Raw genomic sequence first — 22,943 nt, 5'->3', positions numbered from 1 at the left:
CTATTTTCCCTCTGTTATGAGGCCAGTAGCAAACAGCTGAAAGCTGAGAGAGTAACATCCTAAACTGCTGCAGTTGTTTACTTGGTAAATGTGAACCAGGCCTCTCTAGTCAATTTGCATTTTCTTTGGTAATAATATGTTGGTAAAGTTTCCATGTATTAAATTCAGTGACCTAACTGCTCAAATAACTCATGTTTTTATATGCCTAGGTCAAGGGAGGAACCAGAACGAACGAATTGCTTTTCAAAGCATAGTTATTAGGATTCTCTGAAAAATCAGTCCCCACTAAAAGTGTCAGAGGTCACTACCAGTAAGTCACTACATATTTTGGAAGTTACATTGGAAACTATTTAAGTTACATGTCAAACTATGTCAAATGTATCATAGTTTTATATTGAAAAATAGTTCATCTTGATAAAAATACTTCAACAGAATCTGCCCATTTTTATCAAACTTTGGCAGCATACATATGCTTACAAATTTCGGCATTTGCCTTAAAGGCACATTTTCATCCTGCCTGTTTTCCTTGTAGCTCCCCTGGTTGGCACCCTGCCTGGCAGACTTCTGCAGCATGAGGCCTCAGGTTCTCCAGGCTCACAGCACAGACAGATTCCCTTAATTTAGGACCTCAGTGCTTGGATGCCCAAGCAAAACATTTAATTTCATGGAGCCTTTCAAAAGAGCAAGTTTTCAGTCTGAAACTGAAGTAGAGTTTTATTAAATTCTTATTTGTAAACAACTGATGTTCAAGTTTGCAGATGTGCTTAGTAAGGCAGCAAAATAGTTTATGCTTCTTATAATGTGTGCTCCCCCTTCTTCACCAAAACAAAGCAATAATTCAGCAAGAAGCACAAACAAATATTAGCTCACCCAGTAGCCTCCGATTTCAGCATTCACTTGCTCCAGTTGATAGAAACAAGAGAAGAAAAAGCAAGTTGCAACTCTGCATCACATTCAGGTGTCAAATTTGTCACCACTGAAAAGTGCCTGATCTACCAAGACAGTTCCTCTGTTTGACACTCGATTTGGTTGAGCTCTTTCCCATCTGGTATATGCATAGGAAACCCCAGGAATATGACATTTTTGGTTCAGATGCCATAGGTCTCATGAGGCAGAAGATGATCAGCGCAGTATGCAATGGGCTTCCTTTGGTGAATAAATTATGGCCTATTTTTCTAGGGGAAAAAAAATAGTTTCTCTGTGAAAGTGATAAGTTTGAGGTGCTGAACAACTATAGGTACTGGGCTCTGGAGCATCTGCATGAAGCAGAGCTTTTCCAGGATGTCAATATTTTAGTAGACCTATCTGAATAATACTGCATCACTGCATTACTCAAATCTGATTTTTCTCCCTATGTCTTACAGACTGAAGTATTGTATGGGAGTTAAGCTGCCTAGTGATTTAATCATAAAATTTCCATAGCAGGTTTTTTTTTTCCTTTCTCCCTGATTTCACAGGATGCCAACTATCTGATCCTATTAATCCAGTAAGGCTTTAGGGGTTTTCTCAGCTTGTTAGCATTTTCCATATCACTTCTATGACCTCATTGTCCAGAATAAATTTAGGTGTGCAGAAGAGGTGTTGATTTATTAAAAAAAAAAGTAAATTAAATAACCTGCTTTGTTTAACCTCTCAAACAAAAAAAGACCATTATTAACACAAAACCCAGATGGTTATTGCCTTGGCACGAGGGCAGGATTTACAATTTTCTAACTCCTGGACAGGTGAGACTCTAGGAAGGCTTTTCAGGAGTGAGGTGTAGAGAGGTAAGAATAGGAAGAAGGGGAAGGCAGAACACCCAACTACTTTTGAAGAGATCCTGCTGAGAACAAGGAGATATTATGTAGTACCTGAGACAATCAGAGAAAAGGCATACTGACAGGAGTTCCCTTCCACCCATGTGAAGGTGTGCATGTTTGAATGGATGGATGGTCCTGCGTGGCTGAGCAGCTGCACAACAGTTGAGCTGTACAAACTGCACAAGTGCATGCTTTTGGCTCATCTTGTTCATTTAGTTAAACTGCCTGGATAAGACTGGATAAACAAAGTGCATCTGAATGACTAAAGATGATAGAAGTGAAAATAGCAACATAAATCAAAAGTTCTGGCTTCCAAGTGTGAGTTGGGTACTTCTCTGTACTCCACAGCTAAGTTTTGACATAAAAAACCCACTTACAGATGTATGATTATCTGTACACGCATGCTTGATACGTCAAGGATATGGCATAGCACAGTAGAAAAGGAAATACCATCAACAGATCCTCAGGTCAATACTTACATGCAGCATAACCACTGCTGGTTTTGCTTCCATGATGCATGTGCAGGAACTGTTGACCTAATGTAAAATGGTAAAGGCCATGAAAACATTACTATAGAGTAGCCTACTGTTCCTTTTTCCTGAGTAAAGCAAGCAAGGACAATTCAGTCTCACATTTGCTTCAGTACACTTTGATGCTGATGAATCTTAAAGAGCAAATTTCTGTTTAGGCTTTGAGTTAGGAATCAGTGAATTCATCTGTCTGGCTGAAATGCAAACAGTTCAGATTTCACAGTGCAACATTTTTGAATAGAAGCAGGGAAAATTTTAATTTATTATATTGGGTAATGGCAAATTCTTTTTTGAAAAGCAATGAATATTTACACAACAAGTTCCTTAAAGTGATGAAGCAAGCTTCAGTGCTCAAAAAAACCCCAAAACAGGTACAGGGAGGAAAAAAAGGTATGATATGCCCCTAGTAATTAAAGAAGAGTTCCTTGGAAATCATATTTAGTAGCTAGTCAGAAAGTTTCTCAAGGTAGTAATTTATTTATACTTTTGTCTCTGTTCTGTTGGCAAACAGTTTATCAAAAGTGCTCCACGAGATTAAATAAGCTTATTAACATACGTCTGTGCTTAGCAAACCCATGTACATGCTAACTGTTGTCATGGCAGAAATTAGCAGATGTTAGGGTTTATTATAAGTACTCAATGTTCTTCCTTCACTAAAACTTGCACTGTTTTCATTTTTGTCATCCAGTTTCTTAGAGATGCTCTTGCAAGCTGCAGTGGTTTGCTTTCTCTTCTATCTCTTGACTACTGTCCATGCTTGAGAACAGAGTGACAGTATGCTATTTGATATTTTTGAGAATTATCTGTTGCTGAAAATTACTTTTGCTCATCAGTTGGTACACTAATTGTAAATGAAACCAAGCCACTAACAAAAACCTGACTTACCTAAATTGATCAGTATGAAAGCAGAGCTCTTAATCTCTGTTACTGGTTAACACAGAGAAATGAGACAACAAAATTAAGGCACTTTCGTGAAGTCCTGGCTCCTCATGAACAGTCATGATATCAGCATCTGAACAAAGTCTGTATGATTCTGATAATTTTCCTAATTTCCTTTTAGAAAAGTTAGTTAATTTGACTTGACTCCTAGAGTCCTTCTAGAATGCAATATAATCTTTATATATCCATGAATCCACCAGTGCACCTTTACATGGACTTCTTTTAAACATACACATGCATATACACTTTTACTGACAGAAATTTGATAATCAGCCCAAGTCCATTTTTATGTTTACTTTACAGTTGACTGAAGATTAAGCAGAAGGCTGAAAAAAAATAAACAATGGCCAGTCATTAGCCAAATTTTAGTCTTGTAGGAACATCCTGACTGAAAATATAGATATGGCAGAAAATACAGCATAGCAGAATAGTCAACACATCTGAACTCGCCTAACAAGAGCTGCTTCGGAACATGTCACAAGCCAGTGTCATCAGAGAGCTTCCTTCAGGGTAAAACTGAATTGGAAAAGGATTTCTTTTTTTTGTTAGTGGGAGTAGGGGAAGAAGGTGGGTAGGAGGGAGATTTATAAATCATTTTTCACAATACTTTTTAATTTTCTAATATTTTTTTTTTTAATAAAGGTGCCTTTTCTTCATTTCTTCTACAGTACACACAACCTGTCCAGCAGGGGTGCAAAACACTAAGAAAAATTCTTCTGGTTTTAGTCATGTTATGTATCTGGCAAAAATTTCCTCTGGACAAAGCTCTTCTTCAACAAAAGAATGGATTTATCTGCCAAAGAGCTCATGATTGTTACATAAAGCTGAGATTTGATCAATGGAGGTTTATCATATGTGGTTCTTATCATCGCATACTTCTGCCTCTCATCCAATGTATCTTTACATTTTTAACCTCCGTCTTCAATATCTATATATCAACTGTTTTTTCAGACAAAGACTGTGGTATAGAATAATTTTCAGCTTTTCACTTTTTACTATCTGGCACGTGTTTTACAGTGCAGTCTGAACTTTTCTAACTGTTAAAGCTAAATGGCTTACCATTGGAACACTAATTGTTAGAAATGGCAATTAGTATCTTTCAAGTTTTCAGGGGAAGAAAAGCAAGAAAGGTCTGCAGTGCCTTGTCAGTTCAGTGGAACTGAGTGAAAAAGCAGAAGTATCACAACTTTTTTTAAAAACTAAACTCCCATTAATGCATCCTCAACTTCCCCACTTCTCCTTAGTATGTTTCGAAACTGATTGAACTTACAATATAAAATCAGTCCAAATGGGTTCTTACAAAATGTTTTATAGAAAGAGAGTTTAGCTGGCAGATTTTCCTACCTACCTCCACATGGTCTTCTTAATGACGAACTAATTTATTTTACCTACTTCTGATGCCATTCCAGGGATATTTTAAACAGAAAGTTTCATCAATGAACCTATTTTAACAAGACTTTTATTGAAAACATACACAAAGTCAACATATTATTTAGCTTCTGAATGTACATATTAGAGAATATTCATATTAGAGTATTTTAAGAAAAGGGAAAATACAACCAACAAGCTGCAGTTTACATTACTAAGGCATTAAGGCTTAAGAGCAAGTTATACTGTGTGTATGTGTATCTGCATCTATATACACAAACACATACACAGGTTATCTGTTTGGAAACTGTACAGTTCTATGCAAATCATTACTGTTTGCCTTTTCTATTCTTAGGACACTAAATAAAGCTTTTATCCAAATGGTAGAAGTTGTTCACAGAACACCAGTTATAATCTACTCTTCAAGAGTTTGCTTACAATTACAATACTAACGATGCACAACAAAACCCCCAGATCTTCATGGGAAAGTTCTCTCTTACCAAAATGAGGCTCAAGTAAGAAAAATACTAGTTTGCAAAGGCACCGTGGAGACAGGTTTTAATACATTAAATACAACATGAATCATTCACAATAACAAGTTTAGTGTTTCTGGGAACTTTTGTAAATACAACACAGTTGGTCACACAAAAATGTTTCTGTTGATTTGTCTTGGCAACTCAGATATATCAACAGTGTAACAGCATAACAGCTTTGTTCCCATCTGACAGAAAATAATGGCAGTTCTGCAAGGCAAACGTTAAACCTGACCGTATGTATTTATTAATTCCACAGTGTTTTGACAGATTATAGGGGATGCAACTTAAAGGATGCTGACACGCTCACTGAGGGCTTTCATTTCTGTTTCTTCTAGCTTGGTGTTTTCATTATGGTTAGCACTTGGACTGATAAGGTGTGCTGGATACTGCAATCCATGTTCTCCTGAATACTGTTCCCATCGGGAGTCATCACTTTCATGGGTAATGTAACGTTCTCCCATTTTACATTCCAGTTCCCTTAAATCTAACCAGGTTTGGTAGTCCTGAAATAGAATAACACTATTAGTTTTAGATTTCCTTAAATAAATTACATTCCCTTCTGCTATAAATAGTATGCAGAGTGCTATTAATTCAGCTATCTAAGGGTGGTAAAGCAATTCCTCACTCTAGTCACAAGATGAATAAGGAAGAAGAAACATATTTAAATCATACATGTACATGCTACTGATCTGTATCAGATAGTCAAGACAGCTCCTCCATCTCAGTATAATGATGCAGAACATAAATTCAGTTTGGGCTAGAAAAAAACTCTTTTTCCAAATCTGGGCAATTACTGGTGCGTTCCAAGAAACATATACATCTAAACATCAACATACTTTGGAACTCCATGTTGACAGTCAATGGTAAGGCCGGAAGCCTAGTTTGAGTCTCATGCTGTTTAGACCATCATGCACTGCAGCATCTGATCTGTCTAAAGTATATAACAAGTTCAATAATTTCTTTTCTTATTCCCACCCAAAGCATACATGAAGCTGCAGTAATAGAGCCAATCCTAGCCCCAAGCAGACTAATCTCTCCTCATGATCCTGTATTCAGTTTTCTTTTTATTCTGTCATCTTATCCCTAAGACACAACCCTGACCACCTCGCCAAAACTCTACAAAGCCCAAACACTGTAAACGCATAAAAGCCTTCATCTTTATTATCTCACATCTTTTGGCCCATTTCTTACACAGCCATCCTCTCAGAGAACATCTTTAGGTCTCACTGCCCTGTACCACTCTTATCTTTCCTTAGCCCACAATGTAGGGCTCTTCCAGAAAGAGGATTCATCCCATCCATGGTGCTAGAGCTGCTGCTGTACTGCCTCATCTTATTCACCTTCACTCATTATTGCACAAGCAATGAGGTGAAGGACCCTGTCCTGTCCTGTGAGACAGCCAGCATCCTTGCTGCAGACCATAGTGCAGACCACCTCTGGTACCCAAAGACTCAGGCAAATGCATTATGTAATGATTGCCAGAGAGAAGAGCAGTCTTGGAGGAAAAGACTAGAAAGTGACAGGAAATCTGGGCAGAAGAAAGTAAGCCCAGGATAAATGTCCCTGGGGAAGGTGGGGTGCAGGGTGGGAGATTACAACCCTTTTCCTCCTATACCAGCAGGTCACCATCTACTTTGAGAAACAGAAGCAGCTATAAGGTACTGGAGTACCTTATCAAAACGGTTTTCTGTTTTGATAAAGATTCCTTTGAAATTGTGCATTACACACATGCCTGCACCACAGTTACTTTCGTAGATACAAACATGGGAGATCTGATGAGCTGGTGTACCAGTCTGGCCTCAGCCTGTCCTCATCCACAGGGAGCAAACCAATGCCCTGGCTCCTCACTGAGTGTCTTAGGCCTTGAACTTGCAGTGATTTGGCTGCTGACAGGATAAAACAATTACCAAACGGTGAGCACAAGACAGAGGCTGCTAGCATCTCAAAAATGCCTTGCATCTCAGTTTTTAGTTGAAGAATTCAACTGAATGTGGCTAATATATTTTCCTGGAAAGCATACAACCCTCACTAGTTCTTCTGATGACTGTGAAGTGAAAGCTTGTTGATTAGTTTTAATAAGAAGTGAATCAGGGTAAACTCCAGGCAATGATGTAAGTCAAATGACTACTTTTTATACACATAATTTTCTCAGTGGACAAATATGATAAAATATTTTTGTAGTGTATTTTGAAAGCATTTTAGTATTGGAATCTAATACTTCAGAAATTAATGAGAAACTACAGGCAAATTGGTGAAGGAGCATGAGGTTCTCAGGATCTGAAAACATTTTCAGGTCTGCAGATTTTCTTAGACTCTACTGTGCTTAAAGATAAAGATATGCTTAGAGTCTGAATGCATAAGTAAAAAACATGGAATTTGTAGAAATACCTGTAACCACGGGTGACTTAATGTTTTGTCCACGCTGTAGCGCTTTCTCATTTTCACTTGCAACAAATTATTTATGAGATCAATAGCTGAAAAGAAATAATATTCGAAAATGTTAGTTTAAATATATTTGTTTCAACTAGGACATGCAAAGACAGAGCCATACAGACATCGTAGTTGTAAAAAGAGGGCAGTTAGATCTTACTTCAGCTTTTTACAATCTGCGGTCAGTGCTGAAGTCCCTGAAGGTACCCACGCAACCTTTCCTAATGGGATTACAACTGTTTTACTGAACAGTTGCTTGATGATAACTCTTACTCAGTTCCTGCTCAAGTGAAAAAAATTTCATGTAAGTGAGGACTATAGTATTCAGGTACCACACACACATATATATATATGTATATATTTCCTTAAGACTGTCAGTTGCACTTTCAGCTGACAGCTGGACCTTCCCAGTCACCGAATGGAGAAATCAGGCTTTGTAAGTCACCAAGTCTTCCAATACTTTCCTTTTGAACTAAGCATTGCTTCTACCTGTTAGTGAGCAGTCTGCTGTTTAGAAAAGTGAGAGAGCTTCTTTTACAAATTTCATATTTTCTGATGTTTTGGAGTCAGTGATTCACAGAGGTTCACAGAATCACAGAATAGTTTAGGTTGGAAGGGTCCTTAAAGCTAGATCCAACTCCTCTACCATGGGCAGGGACACCTTCAATCAGATCAAGTTGCTCAAAGACCCGTCCAACTTGATCTTGAACACTTCCACAGATGGGTCATCCACAACTTCTCTGAGCAACCTATTCCACCGTATCACCACCCTCATAGTCAATAATTTTTTCCTAATATCCAACCTAAACCTACCCTTTAGGTACTGGAAGGTGCTATAAGGTCTCCCTGGAGATTTCTCTTCTCTGAGCTGAACAATGACAACTCTCCTACCCTGTAGGCATATGTGTTGTGATGCCTGAAGGCATGAGGCCCATGAGTCAATGACTAGTGCATGAAACTGCACTGAGTGACCCCTTTGGAAAAATCTCTGGAATGAGATTGCTGAGCTTTGAATGCAATTATAAAAAACATCACAAATTAAAAAAAAAATGATGGTAGCATGAAAGTTTCTATTCTCAGTGATGCGAAATGTTCACCATTGTTCCAGGGAAAAGTTACTGTTATTACAAAATAACTGACTAGCCACAAGGAACAACAATATACCTGCAAATTTTCCATTTCATCACATTATCCCTTGGCTTGTCCAAAGTGTGCTGGTTTACATCTTTATTTCTCTGTTTATATCATGGGGACAGGGAAAGATGGTCTTGAAAGTAACACAAAAACATGGCGTCACTGAGGGGCATTGGGTCTGAAACATGTCAGATGGATACTGTTGCCAGCTGGGTATTGAATGAGATGAATAATCATCTTGTCCATTTTAAGAGTATGAGATGGGACAGAATTCTTTAAACCGATACATCTCCGAGGTTGTATTTTGTACAGCAGTACAGAAAAGCTTTTCTTTTTTAACAGAGACTTCCTCTCCCCAGACTCAATTTGCCAAGCAGGGCTTTATGCATGCTTCTGCCATGGGGCAGAACACAACAAAAACAATGTCCAGGAAAATGGGAATGTACATGGTAGCCTATTTGGATGTATGCAGTAAGTTTGACAGACAAACCTATTCTTAGCAACAGCAGCCTATCACTGAAGTAGCCCCGGAGTTCTGGTGATGAATACTGTCTTGCAAATCAAAGCAATTGTGGGAACAAGATAAAACAAATCTCAGGACTTCTGACAAAGAAAAAATTGCCAGAGGCTCTGCCCCATTCTTTTCCTGGAACAGATGGTCCTAATTTTACTTTACTTTACGCATTAAGTACAGTTAATGTTAAATTCTCTAACTCATGCTTATTTTGTTCCCTCTCAAAGTGCCCGTGAAGTGGACATGGGATGAGAAAGTCAGTGGACAGCGAATAGGACCATTACTGATAGATGATATCACTCTGAAAACTCATTTGTTTTCCAAAATAGTGGGGTTAATCTTTTTCCTCTTTATTGGTAAGAGAAGTTGCCACCTTCCAAGATATGGGGAAGAGACTGGAAAGCCAGTCATATGCCATGGTTTAATTACAGAGTGACTTCTGATAATATCTGGGAAAAAGTAGTGGCCATTGTTTTTCTCTGATGCTTGGAATAGGAGAACATAGTCCCTACCCACTGCAGTAAATCTGTATATCAGCAAACATCAGCATCTTCTGGAACACTGTCAACTTACCTCAAATTCAGCAGAATTACAATAAGACTTCAAGCTGTCTTTTGATACATAGGCCAGTGCTGAATGTGAATTCAATGGAGCTACCATTTCCTTACTATCTTCAGTGATATTTCAGTATATATGATCTTCAGAGATCATTTTTCATCATTTACTATGAATCTCAGTTTGGAAAATAGGTCAAGACCCTGATGAAAGGGTTGATTGTCCTGGTAACTGCTGAGATGTAAGTGCATGCATCCCTGTAACTGCCAAGTACCTACTGACTACTCATCCTGCCTTTGAGTATTGATAATGTCTCTATTATGCATCTTATGTGCAACCCACTGGAAACAGCTAAGACTGTGAGCCTTACAAGTGGTGAAATTATACATAGCTACACACATATTCAACCTCCTTCAAGTTATAACAGGATGAGGACCCCTTTGCCCCCTTTTTCACTTCAGGACAATGACATACTACATGTAATAACATATTTCTTTGTATCCTTGGGGGAAATTGCCAATGGCTTGTTGAACAGACCAGAAAGACATTGGTATACAAAAAATCACCAAAGGAGGTGCACAAAGAGTAACAGGGAGGAAAACTATGACAAAAGTGAAAAGGCAGTTTCACTGGATGGTTAGAACTGTCAGCAGTTAGCAGTCATTTGTTCCGAAGAACAGTTTACAAATAATCTGCTTATTTCAGCACTGAAACATTGCTGTCTCTGTAACCAGTTTTGCTGTTTGTGTTTAGTTCTTTATCTAGGGTTCCTTCTGCCAGGAAAGTTTTGCATATGACTTGCCTCTCCATAAATAAGCAGAAATGCAACATGACCACTGCAAAGACTATCTGATACAATTTAATTTGCTTTAATGCTCAAAGTTTTAAAACTTAGGTGAAAAAGGAAATCAAACATGAGTTTCAACAGCAAAGAGACTTTGCTGCTTTTTACCAGGAAATCATACCATCCAAGAAATGCTGCTTCTCATGCACAAGAGTTCTGTCTGAGTGTCAGAAGTCAAGAGGCAAGGCAACAAAAGAACAGTGCTATGTAAAGCAAAGAAGAAGCTGGGAAGTTCAATACTGACACTACGAGTGCTGAAATTAAAATACTTAAAGGACATGTGGAAAGTTCCTGGTTATTCTCACTGTTTCAGCTTTCAAAAAAACCATCCTGTTCTCACAGTGTCTGGATAGCCACTAACTTACAAAGTTTAGTCTGGCTTCAGTTCATGTAAGATATATGAACAGTAAGATTCATGTTGACACAATTTCTGAATTTAAAAAAAAATCATAGAATTGTTTGATGATTAAGTTTTGAGCTGTACTGATTAAAAACACTGAAGATAAAAATTTGGAAGGTATTAGTATTTATTTTAGACATACAACTTCAGTATGATTCAGGGGACTATATTGGGGTATCAACTGTTACAAAATTAAATATTCTGTCTGGGAAAATAAAGCCATTTTGAGGAGACAGTAGCAACTACATTGTATTTTAAAGTAAATTTTATTCATTTTCACTAGAGACTGGTTTTTTTTTTAAATCAGGTTTTAAAGTAATCTTTTCAGATATTTTAGGAGCTTTATAAAATTTTTCAGTTGTCCTCCATAAAGTCAATAATTAAATAAATGCAGAGCATTATGAAAGACCGCCTATGGTCTGCACACCATCTTTAAGCACACCATCTTATCACCAAGGAGGTAACCTGAATGAAAGTTCTGAGAGGACTTTATTCTAATACTTTTATGGGTTCCTGTTTACGTTCTATAATTTAAGAATATTGTAAGCAACCAGATGAGAGCTTATCAAGTTCCAGGAGCTGGAAACTTTGTTAAAGGGAATAATCTAGCCAACTACTCCAGTAGAATGAGTACTGGTCATTTAGATAGGTAATCATTCAGCAAAATCCCCTTTGGGGGATTCAAATGCAACCTTAGAAAGCTCTATATCCCCTTGATTTTAGGAAAGATGGCTCTTTAGTTTTATTTTACTGGAAACCTCAAGAGTTAGGAGATTCATGATTCTTATCTGCTTATGCAAGTTTATTAATATGGCAAATAATTAACTGGAGTAAAGACAAAGTCACAATTTTCACTCTAAGTATCAAATTAACACAGTAATTGCTTTTCATAGGAATGACTGCTTTAACTCAATTAGAGTGTGATCCACACATAAACACAAAAGTTTACAAAATATCTGAAAACCCTATTATGAACATATTACTCATTTAGTCCTTCCCTGCAGACTTCAGCTTTTTATGTAACTCATAAACAGGAAATCACCTTAAGAATATATAAAAAAGCAGTCTTAAATTAACAATATATTAGGATATTAGTCCTAAATTAACAATATATAACATTAGCTACTCTTACTGTCATCATTGTAAAAATTTAAGCTGGTGCCACTAACACAGGAGGCCCAGGGCCTCCTAGGCCCTGTAATTTTCTGAGAATATGTCTATTAACTAGAGGTATAATTTTTTAAGACACATAAATCCCCTCCCTACTGCTGGTCAACACAGCTTTGTTGATAAACACCCTAGTGTACATGCAGTTATTTTAGCATAAAATAATCTTCAACTCGCAGAGATTATTTTCAGGGATATGGATTCAGCTGTACCATCAAAAGAAATCCTTGGCAATTCTAAGCTGCACCTCTGTAAGAGAGGTTTTCTGACATTAATCCATCCTAGCAAATGTGTAAGTAGAGCCAAGACCTTAGTTTTAATAGCTAGCTAAACATTTACAGAAGCAAAGAGCATCTTTGAGCTATAACATGCATTTGACCTCCTCATACTTAACGCTCGCTCATTCATGTGACTTTCTCATTAATGTGTGAAACAGAGTTTCTATTCACATTAGGCTGTAACAAGTCTGAATAAATATTGGCTTGAAGGCAGTTGTGGTATTTATGACTCCAAAGCATTGTAACAGGCATACCATGATCAAATTTAATGCATGGAAAGAATTCCTTTGTTTCTTCTCAAATCATTTTAATAATATTAAGTAATGTGAAGAACCTAATCAATTATGTGCACATCACACAGCTCATCAGGCTAGTAGTAATAGCTGTGTTGGTAGCTGATGAAAAAAAATTATGAGTACAATGATCTATGGAAATCACACAGCAGAAAAAAATACACCATGAATAATCCAAAGCTTGACATAGCACATTTGAGGACCATACAGCTCAGAACAGCCACCACGGTGAAGACACGCTAGGTAAAATATACTAAGAGGTAGAGAGACAAAATCCACCAGGGAGTTCGGTCTCTATACTTAGCAGTATTTATTTTTTGTAACCTGTAGCTAAGTCAAAATAAATCTTTCGAGATCACACAGATTTGGTGGACTGGAAGGTCAAAGTTGGAAACAAAGAATAAAGTTGTTGAAAACAGGTTTCATGTTTGAGAGATGTGAAATTTAAAGCTATAAAATAGGTAAGAATTCTGCAAAAAAATTTCTCTGTATCAACATCTAGTAAAATTTCACAATGAAAACTGAATTAAGGCCAAACTGTCATACAGTAATTCAGTGAATTTGGAAATGTAACCTGACTTGACAATCCTTGAAGACACAGAAAAAATAGCTGATTGGGAAACGGAATGCTGAATGGCTGTGACAAAACCTGGTTTTCTAAAACACACCCAAAGTCTACCACAAAAACTACTTATCTCCTGTAGTGTCTAACAATTCTATTTAGACATACAAACACAGCTTCAGTTTTCAGGGTATTCTTTCAAGAATGAAGTTATTGGAAAACCATGGGAAAATGCAGCCACTTAGGTAAAAATCAGAATTCCCTATGGAGAAATCTAAGCACTACAAAAATTGGAAGGTTTTAGTTTTCATAAGTTATATTTTAATGGAGAAAAGGACAGACAAAGCATTGCACAAAAAAAAAAGCGCTAGAATTTCTCAGCAGGAAGAGTTGATGGGATTAATCCAGAAGTTATGACATCAGATAGGCATATTATGGAGCGAAAAGACTCATAGTCAACGACTAAATCACATTAGTGAGTGGCAGAAAAGACAGAACTGTTGATGGCAACTTAAAAACATTAAGCACTCAAAAATATTAGCCTCAAATAGATTCTGTCTTCTTTCTTGGTTTGTTACTGTAGGTTTTTATTTTAAGAATTGCTAGAAAATGCTAAAGGAAAAGTGATTATCAAGAAAACTAACACAGACCACAATATTGTATTCATGACACACTTTTCCAAAATACAACTTATTTCCATATGTTTTTTCTCTGAACCTGTTAGACTTTAAGTGTATTTTTATCATAACTATGCAGTTTAAACTGTCATGGGTCATGTGTTTTTACAAATTTATCCCCTCAACAGTGCAGTTTAAAATTTTAAAAGCCAATTTTACCTTAAGACCAGTAATTGAATAAGGAACATATAAAGGGAATATTTAGGCTACTTTATCACTGTTGTTGCTTTTCCAGACACACTGTTTAGGTATGACCTTTCTCATTTTATTTTTTTTTGAAGTCTTGCTACCTTTTGCCTTCCAGCTCCCAAATTAACATGCTGCTGCTTGGCAGTTATCAGGAGAAGCATCTATTGTGCACCAAAACCAAAGTGGTGATAAACACAGCATCATTCACTCTAATTTGTGCACTATCCATTAAATGCAAAGAAATATGTGATTTTTTCCTTTCTGATTAAAATCACAATAGAAGACAGCAATAACTAAGTTTAGCTATTCCTAAACTTTTTACAGTTTTAATGGTCTGAAGATAGCGTTGAAATTACTATAGTTGCAAGTTTTACACATATGGCTCTCTGAGCTTCAGTCATAGTCATGAGCAAGACACAAAAGGTTTGACTGCTGGTCTGCTTTCCTTAGCATAAATTTTTGCAATAGGCATGCAAAAGTTCCTAACACTGCTTTCATTAGCCATTCTGAGACAAATTATACGCCCTTTGAGAAAATCATTGTTGCACAGACACTGGCAATACTGGTTGATGATCACTTCCCTTAATCTAAACTGAAAATTGCTTAATGAGATAAAAAAACCCACAACTTTTGAAACATTTACAGTTCCATTAAAAGTACATACACAGAATTTAAATCATATTAGTTCCTACAGTTTAAGAAGCAGCTACCTCAGGTATAACAGCTGCATGTATTTGTGATCCTAATTAGGTACAGTTGTGAAATAAACTGCCCCCCCCCCTTCTATTGTTCTAAGGTGTCTGTCTTATCTGCCATCACTTGCTTGGCACTTTAAGCAGGATTGTTGATACAGACAGAAATAGGCTTGAATAATTTTTATTTTTAGCTCAAATGTAGTTCCTTCTACTACTACTTGCTTTTCTGCAACAGCATTTTTTAGGATAATCATATTATGAACATTCCCAAATCTTCATTCGTGAAGCCTAGCCATGATATTATCAACATTCACAGCAACCAATATTAACATATTTCAGCAGTAAAAAACTGAAAAAACAGTCATATATATTAGATTTTATAAGTTCAGAAAATGTGAGTGTTTTTACTGGCATGCATAGATAAGAGAACATATGAATTCTCTTAGATGGTGGCCTAGCTCTTCCAAGTTCACTAAATTCTCAGTTTTTGCCTGCTATTACTGAAGCATGTAATATAGTCTCTGGGTGAAGGGAGCAGTAATGTACCTAAATCTAGCTGTAATGTACAATTTGTAAAGTCCACAGTCAAAGAATGCTTGGACCCAGCACTGTCTTTTGATCATAAAGGAAGAAAGCAATAAGTAAAGGAGAAAGAAAGAACATTTACATTAGTTTTACTTATGGTAGCCTTTTGACAAATCATTCCTATTTTTCAAATTTACACAGCATAACACTCTGAAAACATATTTCTTACCTTCATTAAAGATAATATTTATGTTGATTTATTTTATCTGTGACAATGATGCTTACCTAATCAATTCTGGTTTCAATTTTTTAATTTTATAGCAGTGCAGCCAAATTTTGGTTGAAGCCTTCTATGAAGAAGGTGATTGATAATAATCACTGTGGTTGATTACTATGTGTTAAAATTCTCTTAAATATTTGCATGAGTTTTTAAATGTCAATATTTAAACTGCATTAACTGGTGGACCTTCAACATTTTTTCTTTTTTACAAGTTAAAATCACTTACACAACATTGTTTTAATTTTAAAACAAAGAGTAATGCTTCTTGGAAGAAAATGCCTGAGTAGATTCTTCAAGACAAACAGAAATTTCAATCATACCACCTTGAAAGAAATAGACCAATCATTGTTCATTTATAAAGACCTTGCCAAATTCTGCAGCAGCATCATATTCCACATTGTGATATAACTCCCTTAGAAGCTTCAGTGGAAGAACTAGTAGGCTATTATTACCATTCTCTTGGGATAATAATATTATATAATTATGATACAGATTTCATGGAAATAAACAAGAAATATACCTGCCTTTAAAAGAAATCTATTCTTGATCTTCTCATAATGAAAAAAAATTAAAAGTAACCATAGACATTAATGTTGAAATTTCTGTTGAAAAATATTCAATGATTAAGAATATTGCAAAAAGAATAACAGGGAAAATATGGCAGGGAAAATCCAGTTCATTAGCTTAACCTTTAGGGAAGCTGGAAGAGGCTATGACAAGCTAAAGGAAGAATTTCAAGTGCACAAATGCAACCTACTGGGATTGAAACTAATTCTCTGTCTGAATTTTGTAGATTCATAGAAGAGAAATTTATGAACCCCAGTGTCTTTAGCTTGAAATGAGTTTCACGTTAGCGTAGTTTACATTTAAATACACATACCTTTTCAAATTGTTTCTATTTGCAGTGTTAAATAAGCAACTTCATAAAACCTTTAAAATCACCTCTGTTTCTCCCTTAAATATTACAATTATTTGCAATATTAATTAACATGGCACTGTTCAGAATTGTAAACCAGAGTAATGTGTTAGGACACTGGGTACAGGTTTGCATTTTAACCATGCTACATTGTCAGACGTAACAGAATCTGGATGGAGCCAGTAGGTGCACAGGGCCCAGCTCCTGCTCTTTCACAAGCTGTGCAGGCCAGAGAAGCTGACATAAGTAATTTTCCCTAAGTAATCTGGAATTTGAGTTCAAATTTGAGCTCTAAAAATCAGCATTATCAAGGAATAATTGGACAGAAATCTTGTCTCTGTCTCTCTGTGTTAAACATAACAGAATCTCTTCAGACTTTTTTCAGGTTTTCATTTAGCACAACAGAGTGGTTCATCAGCTAGCAATTCAAATATGTAATAAAATCACAATGTATAAGCAGACTTTAACTTAGTAATTTGTTGAAGTGTTTTTTTCCTCCCTTCTGCATGCTTGCAGCCTGGTATCCATTGACTCTTAAGGAAGGCTGCAATTCTACAAATGGAGAGATAACAACCAAGTAGGTGAGTTTTCTGTAGGTGCCCTACTGAATCTTCACCTCTGAGTGTAAAAATTGATCTTCTGTCTACCACAGTAGAAACTTGTGGGAGACGATTTCTTGCAGCTTCCCCTGTGTTGATTGCTGTTTGCTTATCTCTAGCGACAGATAAAGCATTGCTGCCAACAGATTCTGTCAGCTTACATATCAAAGTGTGTGGAGGTTCAGGAGAACTTCAGTGTGTAATTGTGCAGATTTATAGCTTTTTTTTTTTCCCCAACAGATTTCAAACTTCATCTGCCACCAAGATAAAATAGCAAACAATGCTCTCAGAGCATTTTTCAGCTGAGAATTTCACATGGCTATTATATTATAGTAAGCATTAGGCACAATGCTTTAAACTACACTTAACATGTATGTTAAACATATCACCTGAAAAACAGAAAAACTATACTGTAAATACTAAAAATTGTAAATGGTAGTATTGTAATACAAGTTGGCATATATTAAAATTAAAAAAAAGATATAAGAATTTGATGTTCATAATGTTTCCTTCACTTTAGGACTTACAAAGCAATCCTGCAAAAATTATGGACACAATGATTAAAAAAAAAATCCTAAAGAAAATCAATCTGCCTGAAAATGTTACGTATACGAAAATACTGGTGAAACCAGAACTGACAATTCTGTTAAATGACCTACTTAGTTGTGTTTAGAATTTATCTACGTTAAAGGTGTTGCTAGTGAACTAGTCACACTGTTCTTTAGTTCTTTGATGCCATTGAACAGAACTCGAGTTTCAAAAGTCTCATTCATTATCTCCAAGCCTTTTCTCCCTGCAGAAAATCTCTTCTATGACATTTTTTCACACTGTTCCTGAAACCTCATCTACTTGGAATTGTTCAGTTTTATCTTCCCCACACAAAGACTATCAGGATACCGCATCCTATTGAACCGAAACTAAATTACTGGAAAAAGCAGAATAAGAAAAAGACTGCAGAGGCAATAGGGCTGAGTAATGAGGTACATATGTAAATACATGCAATGCCAATTCCAGCAGCTGAGGTTCCCCAAAGATTCTATAGCAATCTGATCTGTAGATGGTTATGTGCCTCCTTCAAAACCTCCTGGAAAGATCCCATGCTAGAGGATTATGCCATATGCAGTCTATACATGCTCTGTAGGAAATGTCTAAAGCAGCTGATACCACAAAACAGAGACATTACATTATGGTAACTTGAAATTTCCATTTTTTTTTCACTGTTATGTACAGGAAAAAAATATAAATGCAAAATACAACTACCTCATTTTTAGCTTTTATATAAAAACAGCCACAAACAGGTATTACCTTCATGAGAAATTTCTTTCCAAGGATTAGGTGGATACATGAAAGCAGCATTCTGGATTTGGTCATGTATGTCTTCATCTTCATTGAATGGAAAGGTACCACTGAGGCTTACATAAATGATGACACCCACTGACCACATATCCAGAGATCTGTTATAGCCTTTGTTTCTCAGTACCTCTGGAGCAAGGTAGGCTGGTGTTCCTACAACTGAACGCCTAAATGATTTCTCTCCAATGATTCGGGCAAAGCCAAAATCACAAAGTTTTACCTGTTTAATGAAAAATGCTAAAGTAAGACATAAATTATTTTTATTATTAAATACATAGTTGAGGAACTTTTATCATGGTTTAGTTGCAGAATGTATCTCTACTGCTCCTTCAAGGATACTTTTTTTAAACTCCTCTTTGAGAGGAGTATCTTATTTCCACCGAGACATTTAGCTGCTTGAAAATTCTCACTTAATTCATTACAGATCCTTCCCTTCCAATTATTGGTATTGATATTACCTAAAAATTATCAATAGTACTCATTTTGAATATGGGCAGTTGAAGATTACAGATGAACTCTGCAGATCAAAGGTAAGAGAAGCTGATAAAAATACCTTTTAATGAGAAATATGACCAGTCAGAAGGTATATTTAAATATCCTGCAATCTACACGGCATTTAAATTCATAAAATGAAAGAAGAAGCTCTAGTTCTTCATGAACTCTACCCCAGCTGTCAGAAAAACAACTTTCTTTCTGGAGCAAATCAACAAGCTAAGTAATTTGTTCTGTAATGGTGAGCAAATTAGAAACAATCATACAAATAGCTATGTCACACTTGAAAATGTAGTTGAATATTTTAGGCAAATGACAAAAGACAAGGATTTTCAAACATGACTTCTTTGTAAAGAGTTTTGAATAAGTGATTGCTTTTTTTCTTATCTAAAAATTCTGTGTAGACAGGTCACTAATCACTTTCTTGTTTATACATAAAATAAACATTGCTAACACTTATTAATTTGAATAATTTATCTTAAGAAAAGGGCATTTTCTACTTGCCTGTGGGAAAGGATCAGCTGATGCCAATAACACATTTTCTGGTTTGAGGTCACAATGAACAATATTTTTGAAATGAAGATGTCTTAAAGCAACAAGGATCTATGAATAAACAAATCAAATTATGTTTGTTTGTTTTATATTGTTTTACAATATCTGAGACCAGAGAAGCAAGGACTTGTGTGAAGAAAAACAATTCAACAAGAATGTACCTTTTACAGAAATGTCAACAATGAAAAGAAAAAACCCACCAAAAGCAAAAATGTCAGCTATTATTTGCTGTGCCTCAAGTTTTCTTGATATTTCACTGCATGAAATATGATTTTTCCCTCTCCAAAGAGTTTACATTATAAACATTTTTTAAAAACTGGGTTCTAAGTATTTGCTTACTTTTTTTGTCCATGAAATCTCTGAATGTAGAAACATTTGCAGAATGACTTACCACATCTAAATTCAATTAAAAAAAAATCACAGAAATATCATATGATCCAATTTAAGTGTTTTCTTGAAGAGAGAAAAAATAAAGAGCGTTGTATGTATTTCTATTCTCTTACATATACAAGATGCTTTGGAAAAGATTGTGAATGGTCAGGACAGTATCTACATTCAATACCGTACTGATGGAAGCCTATTCAACCTACGGTGACTGAAGGCCCACACTAAGATCTTAAATCTTGTCCAGAAGCTGCTTTATGCTGATGACGCCGCCCTTGTCGCCCACACAGAAGCAGCTCTGCAGTGTTTAATATCCTGCTTTGCAGATGCTGCTGAGCTCTTTGGGCTGGAAGTCAGTTTAAAGAAGACAGAAGTCCCCTATCAACCTGTACCTCAGGAAGTCTTCCATCATCCCCATATCACCATTGGCCAATCAGAGCTCAGATCAGTCCAGCAGTTTAATTACCTAGGCAGCCTCATCTCCTTGGATGGTAAGACTGACGGAGAGATAGACAACAGATAAGCAAAGGCATATAGTGCTTTTGGAAAACTCCATAAAAGAGTTTGGCATAATAAACACCTGAAGAAAAGTACCAAGATCAGTGTTTACAGAGCCATTGTGCTGTCTACTCTTATATGGTTCCAAATCATGGGTCATCTACCACCACCACCTGCGTCTCCTAGAACGCTTCCATCAACGCTGCCTCTGTACAATCCTAAACATCCACTGGTCAGATTATGTGACCAATACATCTGTTCTAGAACAAGCAGCAGTCACAAGTATTGAGGCCATGTTACTGAGAACACAGCTGTGTTGGGCAGGACACATCTCAAGGATGAAGGACCACCGCCTCCCTAAGATCTTGCTTTATGGTGAACTTGCCACTGGCTGCCGCAAGAGAGGAGCCCCGAAGAAGAGATACAAGGACTCCCTGAAACAACATCTCAGCCTTGGCCATACTGATCAACACAACTCGTCTACTCTGGCCTCCAATCGGGAGGTCTGGAGACACACCATCTATAACACTGCTGCTTCCTTTGAGAACACACGCATGATCACTCTTGAGGAGAAAAGACAACACAGAAAGAATCGTGTCTTGCAGAATACACCACCTAAGGAGTCTTTCTGCTGTGCCTTTTGCAACCAGACGTGTCTACCTCGTATTGGCCTTATTAGCCACCAGCGTGGCTAATAAGCTCTGTCCATAAATGTGGATAGAGCCCTTCCCAAATCTTCCTTCACAAAGCCTAGCCATGACATACACGAGAATATGGCAACTGAGTGTAACAGATATCCATCCTTTTTGTGTGGCTTCAACTCCATTCCTTACGTTTGGTCAGGGGCTGGTAGAATTTGCCAGGTAATGGTGAGGAGGCTGAATGAACCTGTGAATAGATTCTAGAGCTTGTGGCAGTTTTGCCCACGGACGCCTGGAGACTAGGGAACCTGTTAAGTTCTACACCAAATAATAAACTTATAAACACCATGACACTGATGTTTCTGCTCCTTTCTTTTTTCTGACTGTTGAAGCATAGGCTGCTCTGACTCTGAGGTGGCTCACTACTCAATTGTGTATCTAAATTTAAAACAGTATTATGGACAGCTAAGGAAGAAATATGATAATATGACAATAGGAACCCCTCTAAAAAACCCAGATCAAATTGTTAACAGAAGCCATAAAGGAAGCCAGACTCATTTAATCACAGGTAGCACTGAGATCCAATCTCAGCATAGAAAATAGGTGTACCAGTGCATAGTACAAACTGCAATGGTTAGGTATGGGGCAGTTCAAGAAGCTCAAATTTCTTTTTGCAGGTCTTAAACAGTTTGCTTTTAAGCACTTTCCATTCCTTTCTTGTGCTTCATTCTTCAAGCATTTGAGAAACTGTAGCTTAATGTCCCTTCCATCCAGCAGCCAACAGCCGTACATGTATCTAGTTCTATGTCCTCTTAATGGTTTACTACCTACCAGATAATGTGCAGAAACGTACAGAAAGTTGTTTTGCCATCCCTGATATTACAACTCAGGCTTTCATAAATCAGACAGGTAAAATACATCAAAAGCAAAAGATAATAAACAGTGATCATAATTGAACTCAAATTTCTGTCTTACCTGAGTAATTAAATTTCTTACCTGAGTAATTAAAAACTTTGTTATTCTCTCTGGCAATCTGCCCTTTTCACTTGACAAGATCATCTCCAGCATATCTCCATGGAGTTTTTCCATAACAACAAAGACTCTTTCCGGTGTCTCAAACATACACTCCAGATTTACAACTCCAGGATGATGAAGATTCTATTAAAGACAAATAAAGCACTAGATTTCCCAATATGATTGGTAGTTTTTATCATCACATAGCCAGACTTCAGATTCCCACCTAAACCAGATAGTGTTTCAGTACTTGATAATTTAAACTGTATGCCTAAACTGTGGGCAACAGGCACGAAATTTCTCAGGACAACACAGGAGAATGTATGAACTTCAAATTAGTTTAACAAACATATATTTTCCTTATTGTGCCTGGTGCTTAAAACTGCAGAAATTGTAACTCCTAATGTAACACTGACAATACATTTGTTCTTGGTTGTTTATGCAGATTAAGCAGCAAAAATACTAGCATTTTTTCAAAAACACTAGTGATTATCAGTTAAAATAAATATATTATCCGCTATTTATGGAAATAAATAATGGAGTTAATACAGTAAAAAAGAAAAGAAAAATTACCTGTAAAATTGCAACTTCATTTCGAAGTTGACTTTCCTGTTTAGTTGGAAATCTTAGTTTATCAATTATTTTAATGGCAACATCTCTTCCAGTTTTGCGATGTTTTCCTGCATTATTAAAACAAAAGGTCTCTATCAATTAACATGACTAATTATGAAAAGTGTTCTCTTTTCAGGGATTGTACAAATGGTCACAACCAAGTAATT

General features: G+C 36.5%; 1 protein-coding gene across 2 annotated transcripts in view; it reads right to left on the bottom strand.

The window, feature by feature from the left end:
* Positions 1-1,648: 1,648 nt before the first annotated feature.
* PRKD1 (protein kinase D1) overlaps positions 1,649-22,943 on the bottom strand; it is a 130,624-nt gene continuing 109,329 nt past the window's right edge. The window contains exons 14-19 of one of the 2 annotated variants that reach the window (XM_051806255.1): positions 22,738-22,844; positions 22,147-22,308; positions 19,580-19,678; positions 18,536-18,803; positions 7,561-7,646; positions 1,649-5,675 (exon numbers count right to left, since the gene is read on the bottom strand). In XM_051806255.1, the coding sequence (XP_051662215.1) occupies positions 5,457-5,675; positions 7,561-7,646; positions 18,536-18,803; positions 19,580-19,678; positions 22,147-22,308; positions 22,738-22,844 (941 nt within the window). In that variant the 3' untranslated portion in view covers positions 1,649-5,456. The remainder of the gene's footprint in view (positions 5,676-7,560; positions 7,647-18,535; positions 18,804-19,579; positions 19,679-22,146; positions 22,309-22,737; positions 22,845-22,943) is intronic. The other variant, XM_051806256.1, reaches the window with a different exon arrangement.

The sequence above is a fragment of the Manacus candei genome, unplaced genomic scaffold (assembly GCF_025592945.1).
Source record: "Manacus candei isolate 608988 ecotype Guabito, Panama unplaced genomic scaffold, ASM2559294v1 h1tg000067l, whole genome shotgun sequence".
In the NCBI taxonomy this organism is placed as follows: Eukaryota; Metazoa; Chordata; class Aves; order Passeriformes; family Pipridae; genus Manacus; species Manacus candei.
Note: the sequence above shows the minus strand (reverse complement) of the source record. Positions and strands in the feature narration are given on the sequence as shown.